At 33.6% G+C, this 7,091-nt stretch overlaps 1 protein-coding gene across 1 annotated transcript; it reads right to left on the bottom strand.

Moving 5' to 3' along the window:
* Positions 1–6: 6 nt before the first annotated feature.
* Positions 7–4,539, bottom strand: LOC119840814 (N-alpha-acetyltransferase 60). Its single transcript, XM_038367570.1, has 5 exons — positions 4,377–4,539; positions 4,026–4,131; positions 3,593–3,824; positions 1,808–1,979; positions 7–615 (listed from the first exon to the last, which is right to left on the bottom strand). The coding sequence occupies exons 1-5, from the start codon at positions 4,391–4,393 to the stop codon at positions 399–401; spliced, it is 744 nt and encodes a 247-aa protein (XP_038223498.1). The 5' UTR covers positions 4,394–4,539; the 3' UTR covers positions 7–398.
* Positions 4,540–7,091: the final 2,552 nt, after the last annotated feature.

The following is a 7,091-nucleotide window of genomic DNA, read 5'->3' as shown; positions in this document are numbered from 1 at the left end:
ATAATCCGTAAAAAAATGTGAGAGATATGTCAAAAAAGATTTCAGTGCAGAGTTATGGATTCTTCAAGGATTGCGCGAAAAAAGACAGCATGGGGGATAGAGCTTTAGAAGAATTATGTCTGCACGATGTATTTAATTCACATCCGTTTGTCGTTTTTAATACTGCGCATAATAAAATCAAAGTAATGAATAGCCTCTTTGACCAATGAAAAAAAGTCTCATTATTGATCGTTCGTCAAATTGTGATGAAAACATCGCAACCATTATACCACATTCAGCTTTTTATACTTATATTTATTTACAACTAACCTGCCAGTCATTCCAAATCTTGTCTATGGTCTGATAAGTTGACATAGAATCGTTTTCCATCACTAACAAACACACATATTGTCATTTAACTATCTATGCCACGCTATGGTGAGCCCGGTGCGTAATTTCCCCCACAACCACGGGTACAGGCCTCCGCCCCTCCACGCCGCTGATGCCACATATTTGACGTAATCGTAAAGGCCCCAGGGTGCATGACCACCGTTCACATAGTAGACATATGTGAACCCGTCTTTAAGCAGTCCTTCTATTAAGTAGTAGTATGGCAAGAATGAGTGTAGACGAAACCTGAAAAAATAACAGGTTGGTATTATTTTAGTGAAAAAAAAAACCATTAATTAAATTCCGTTGTATGGGGCGGATTCATTTTACTCGTCGACATTGTATATTTTAAGATTACATAAAGGATGGAATTCAGGTCCCGATTGAACGAATGCAGGTCAGCAATAGCTGATGAAACCTTTTTTTTTATCAATAAGCAATGCAAATTTTTATGGCCCTTTTTTAAGAAAATTTGGTGGACGGAGGAGAACGAAAATTGGCACACTTTAAGTTTATATAGAAGAGCGCAGAATCCTAATAATAGATTAAATCAATAAAAACCCATCCCACACACTTCCACTTGACACATAATACTGTCTTATTTCAGGTTATCTTCGAGTTCAACTGCGCAAGTGGGCAACAACTAGTTTTAAACCACTTAAAGTGTAAAAGTTTACTTGTGTCTGTGTATTTGTTTCCAAAGAATAGGCTCTAAAACTGTCGAGTAGTTTCGGAGCGTAGTTGATTTGAAAAAATTCTTTCAACAACAGAAAGGAAAATTATTCCTGAGTTATAAATTTGTGTGAACTTTTTTTTGTTTTTATCCCGGGCGTAAATCCGGGCGAAGGCGGGAAGAGCGGCTAATAGGATACTACTATCTATTTTATTTATTAATTAATCATTAAAGGTTGTTGTACCAATTCTTCGATTACATAGTGTATTACGGCATTCATTTGTACGTTAATGTGACATCATGAGAAGCAAACTCATTTAACAATTATGACAATCTTGGAACTGTATTTGTTGCCCATTCATTATTTCTCACTTGTCCTTTATTTCCGTTGTCAATTCTTTCAATCTATTACCATTGAAACGCGGGCAACACATTTGCAGAAGTACTACAATAGTTTTATTTTATACTAGCGGTCCACCCCGGATTCGCCCGTGGTACATATATAGCCTACAGCCTTCCTCAATAAATGGGCTATCTAACACTGAGAGAATTTTTCAAATCGGACCAGTAGTTCCTGAGATTAGTGCGTTCAAACAAACTCTTCAGCTTTATAATATTATAGATTTTGTTATTATATATGGTGATCGCAATACTACCTTGCGTAAGTTATTGACTCGGTTGCACGATCTATCGTTTTTCTAAATCAAAATCCAATTTTCCCCATAAAAAAACACAGAATCTCAAACTTATACACAAAAAGCTTACCTTCTTTTTTCGTAAAACAATATTGCTTCTTTATTAGTAGTCAACACGTGCAAAAATATAGCTTTAACCCGATGTTCGTGCGGCGGCTGCGGCACGGGACCCGCCAAGTGGTTCAGTAACACGTCGAGTAGCATCGTCGCGACACCAGACCGCCGATGCGAACGGACTACACCTGAGAACGAATGATGCATGTTTTATAAATTGATTTCGATAGAATGTGGCTAAATAAAAAATTACTGAACCATAATTGCCGCTTCTATTTTTTCTATTTATCTTTCTTCTTGCTATCTGGTTAGTGGCAACATATAATGAAACTCAATTAATTCAATATCAAAAATCCTTATAAACTTTTACTATGAAGACTCGTTTTCAATACAGACAGGTATCGAATCACACCCATACAATTGAATGGACTGGACGTCATTTTGTGAGAATTTTCTTTGCAAAGTGTCTACGACACGTTAAACCTCACGCGCATCATCAAAATATGGGAAATTTGATGGCTCATTTTTAATTTTTTCTGAGAATATTAGAACAGAATATAGAAACATTATCGTGAATAATTTTTCGTGTTTATGAAAATGAAATAATTCACCTAAAGGGTGTTTAAGAAACAAATTTGTGAACACAGTATTATTAAATCATGAATGAAACCATATCACTAATTGTGACTGAAGAAGTAAAGACTAATTGATTTTACGATATCTAATATCAACATTTCAAATCAATTTTTTCCCCTCAATTAGGAGATAAGGAAGCTTTTAATGCCAATTATCAGTATCAGTTTTTTTCTTATAATTATTGTGATTTTTTATATTATTTCATTTAATCACAAAATACAGTTCAACTCATTTTGACAAATTTGAGAACAAGTGAGAAAAAACAAAAAGTGTAATTTATATCGGGTAAAATATATATTTTACATTAACAAGACACAAAAAACCTATTCTAAAATGTAATAAAAAATTTTGAATGATGCCAAGCACACTGAGTAGATCATGTTTAAATTGATGGACAATAACTGTTTACTATTAAAAAATGTCAGATATTGCGTTATTCTTGGATTTCAATTTGTTTGTCTTTCATGTGAAATATGGTAAGATGTTTATGATCTTCAATTTTACAAGCATTTACCAAATGACACTTGCAATAAAGCTGTTTCTTATGACCTATTGTTAGAAACTGAGATAGTATAGCCTAGATTCACAATGTTTGAGTAAACAATTATGTTTATGGTATTAGGTACCTCAACTCAACTCAACTGAAACAACAAACAACTCAAAATAATATTAGCTGTGCCTTGTGGGTTCACAGCAAGTATATCTATAGCTTATATGTTATTCCTATATATAAAAGCTTTTCATTTGTTCATTGGTTTTCGCGTAGAAGAAGAACAAAAAAACATACATACATACATCCTCACAAACTTTCACATTATTTTATGAGTAAGATAAGATTTATATTTAAAATAAACTTCACTATTATTAAATAAGTCATCAATAATGACAATGTTTACATTAAATAATACTTATAATTAATAATAGTTCAGAAATAATGTTACCATGATCAAACACATGAACATATTATAGTGATAATTATAGCAAATTTGAATTTGAAAAGAAAATGCACACAACAAATCAATTTAATTGTTAGTTAAGCATGCTAAAATTACACATATACTAAGTAAGTATTGGTATAAGTGATATAATATATACTAAGTAAGTAAAGGTACCTAACCTATAAAGTTCTAAAAAAACTGTTTCTAGTAATTAATAAAAAAATTACCTAAGGAGAGTATATAGGCCACAAGGGTATCTTTTGACGCAAACCATCTGGACAGTATTCCTCGGTCTTCCGCGTTCAACTTAAGGTAAGGTTTGATCTCGGCTACAATGAGCCCAATAATCTGAGTTTTGTATACAGCTGCTAGTGCAAAAAATCTCTCCGATGATGTGATGTCTTCATACCAGGACTGAGGGTATTCTATTGGGAACCAATCTCTACATAAAGCTCTCACCTGAAATAAATTATACAATATGGTATCAAATTAATGAACTACATTTGTATGAAAATAAATGTATGTTAAATAAAATTTTAAAAAATTTTATTTTGTATGTTTTCAATTAAATTCAATTTAAAGACATTATTCATTCAACTGTGTATAAAAATCTGTAACTACAATCTTATCACAATACAAAATATTAAATAAAAAACAAACCTCTTCCAAGTCATCAGGGCACAAGAAACGCAATTGCACATCTTTCAAAGAACATTTTGCTTCTTTAGACTTCTCAATAATTACTTGGAAGCCTTCAGACAGATACCTTAGGGAATAAAATTATTTTATAGTTAAGACACCAAATTTAAACTGAATAAAATTATGATAACTTAATAAAATCATTCACTTTACCAGTAAAAAGCCATTTAAATCAAGTGGTCCCAATGGCATAAATAAATGGATAATTTGACTCAATTAAACCGAGAGGAAGACAATTATGCCCACAAATTACAAATTGAACCCGACCAATTGGAACTCGATAACACAATCAAAACTTATCGAATTGCTTACCAGCTGAATCCAGCCATTCGTTAAGTTGGCCATTAATAGTCTCATTCAAACATTTCTCACAAATTGTATCGTAATTTTTATAAATACCCATTAAATTTCAACTCAAAATAATGTTAAATAAAGTAAAGAATGATGATCCTGAGAAACAGCGATAACAATAATCAAATGTCATTACTGACAGTTCATTCATTCGGAGTTCGGACTGTCACTGTCATTTTAAATATGACAATTTTGCAAGGCGATAGACAATAAAAGAAGACAGATGTCAGATGAGCGCTCTAAGGTAAACACATGGTAAAGGCAATAAAAATCTGTCATGAAAAAACATTAACTTTTAAGCAGTATCTTACTAGCCAGCAGCTGTACATGTAGGCTGAATGAGATAATTCAGTACATTAAATGTTACATAATACAGCTAGATAGTTAAATTCAGTCCCATAGTTGAACAGAATCGTTTAATTTATATGGTGAAGCAGCTAATTCATAAAAAAAAATATTTCTTTGTGATATTCAAATTGCATGTTTATGTCTCAGTAGTCCCTAATGATATATATGTACATGAACAATAATAAGTGTGTGACTTTATAAAAATGAATTTAAGATTCCTGCTCGACCTAGGGTTTTTAAAATGTTTTTAATATTATCTATGCTAATATTGTACTATATAATATTTATACTAATATGATAAAGAATACAGTTACAGTGTGTTAAGTGTATATATATGTTAAGTTTGTAATGCACGTCAAACATGAGAACATTCGCGTAATGTACGAATGTTTCCCTCATGGGCCTCCACACTGGGCCCAATTTTCATACATTGTTACAGCTCATATATGGAAAAAATATTTGCAAATGTAATTCTGCACATATGATTTTGCGTATTCGTGTGAATATGACTGACCGGCATTATAATACATTTTATAGAGAGCTTCAGGACGAGGACGGGGACTGTGATTATACTTCTCTTTAACTTGCTTCCAGATTAATATGGTACTACGTACACAGAGACTAGGTAATATAATGACTAAATCGCGTTTCGAATCCGTTAATAGTCTTTGTAAATCTATAATATTCCTTTAAACACACACAAAGAAGTACTACCCATTATGGTTTTGATATACGCATGTCTTATGCTCTCGAAAGCTCACAACAATAATTGTTCATTGCCCTCAAATTCCTGACGCAACGGAGTGCAATGATTCAGGCGTATTGTACACATGTTGCTACTTACTGTTGGATTTGATTTCGTAGCGATGCTTCCCAGACGCAGCGGTTTCATCTTACGCTGATGTCCGGTGATGCTGCTTTCACACGAACTGTCGTTTACTCGCCACTTGAGCTTTAAAACACTTAGCCACATGCTAAAGTGCTGATCTACTACTGTTATTGTCAAATTATATAGCTATATCTTGATAGGTATCATGCTGTCGTATCATTTTGAAGGTAGAGCCTTCTAGCGAAATGTAGGTTAATTTAATTAACAAACTTTACGCCCCGAGTTAAGTAGCGCTTGGTAAGGTGTTGATGAAATTGAAATAGCTTTCGTTTTATGTCAGTTTTTATAATAGTAGTAATAAATTGTGATCACAATTGTATTAAAACAATTAGAAAAATTTCGTCTAGAACCTGCTTGAAGTACATTGTATAATTCGTATTTTTTTAGAATGAGAATTTTAAAAATAAAAGCATTGTCGATATTATTCAGATATTTGTGCTGATTCCCAGAAAATATAAATAAACAGAAATCCACACAGTGAAATATTATAACACAAAAACATAAAATATTAAAGCGTAAAATTGAGCTGTTATCCTCCGCCCCAATAATTAATATCTCATGTGGTAGCAAAAAGTTGGCTAGTATAGAGTATCAGGCGGCGCGGCCTGTGTAACGCGAGCCGGGTTGGTGGAGCACGCGCGCGCATCATTTGCACTCAATCTTAATATCCCGGACCATGATGCACGATTACATATTCACAACAGCATCCATTATTGTGTTTTTATTCTATTATCTTGACTTAAATGGCAATATTTTCGGACTCTACGAGCATGTGCCTTTGCTTAAAAAAAGCAAAAAGGAAACATTTTTTAAATGTTGAGCAATAGTGACTCATAAAACTATCGTTATGTCTACATAGGTATCCATTAGATTTATGAATCACTGACCTTACGACGATATTGACCTGCAAATTTGATGTCTTACAATTACGTTTAGGTATTATAGCTTCTACCAACTAGTAAAATTTTGCTATCATATCAAGCATATGAAAGTTTTGATGTGGAAGTCGAGCATACATCGGCTAGAATTGGGCTAGCTCGCACTGGGGAAGTAACATTCTATTGTGTTTCGTACGGTGAGTGGGGGAGCCGGAGGCCTTCTTCATTTTCCGTACCCTTCCCAGTTCATTCCTTCTTCCCGGTCGCTAATCCTTTCCTTATCCTTATCATAAGGTGTCAACCTTAATAGCGGGTAGTGCGTTCGCAGGGGCACTACCTGTGCGAATGATCATGGACGGCGGTGATCGCTTGCCATCAGGCGAAACAGCAGCTCAGCTGCGCGCTATAACAAAAAAAAAAGCATACACAAAGCATTCCCCTATATATAAGTTACAGCTGTACCCCGTGGTTTTACCTATGTAGTACCTAATGTTTTAAAGCCTTCCTCAATTAATGGACTATCACATATTCACTGAAATAATTTTTCAAATCGGACCAGTA

Source organism: Zerene cesonia, chromosome 7 (genome assembly GCF_012273895.1).
Source record: "Zerene cesonia ecotype Mississippi chromosome 7, Zerene_cesonia_1.1, whole genome shotgun sequence".
NCBI lineage: Eukaryota > Metazoa > Arthropoda > Insecta > Lepidoptera > Pieridae > Zerene > Zerene cesonia.
This window is presented reverse-complemented; position numbering and strand designations above follow the sequence as displayed.

Coding starts and splice junctions, on each gene's coding strand:
- LOC119840814 (XM_038367570.1), bottom strand. Junction 3,825..4,025: donor GCCCTGATGACTTGGAAGAG/GTTTGTTTTTTA, acceptor AATTTATTTCAG/GTGAGAGCTTTATGTAGAGA. Junction 616..1,807: donor TTGTTTTACGAAAAAAGAAG/GTAAGCTTTTTG, acceptor TTATTTTTTCAG/GTTTCGTCTACACTCATTCT.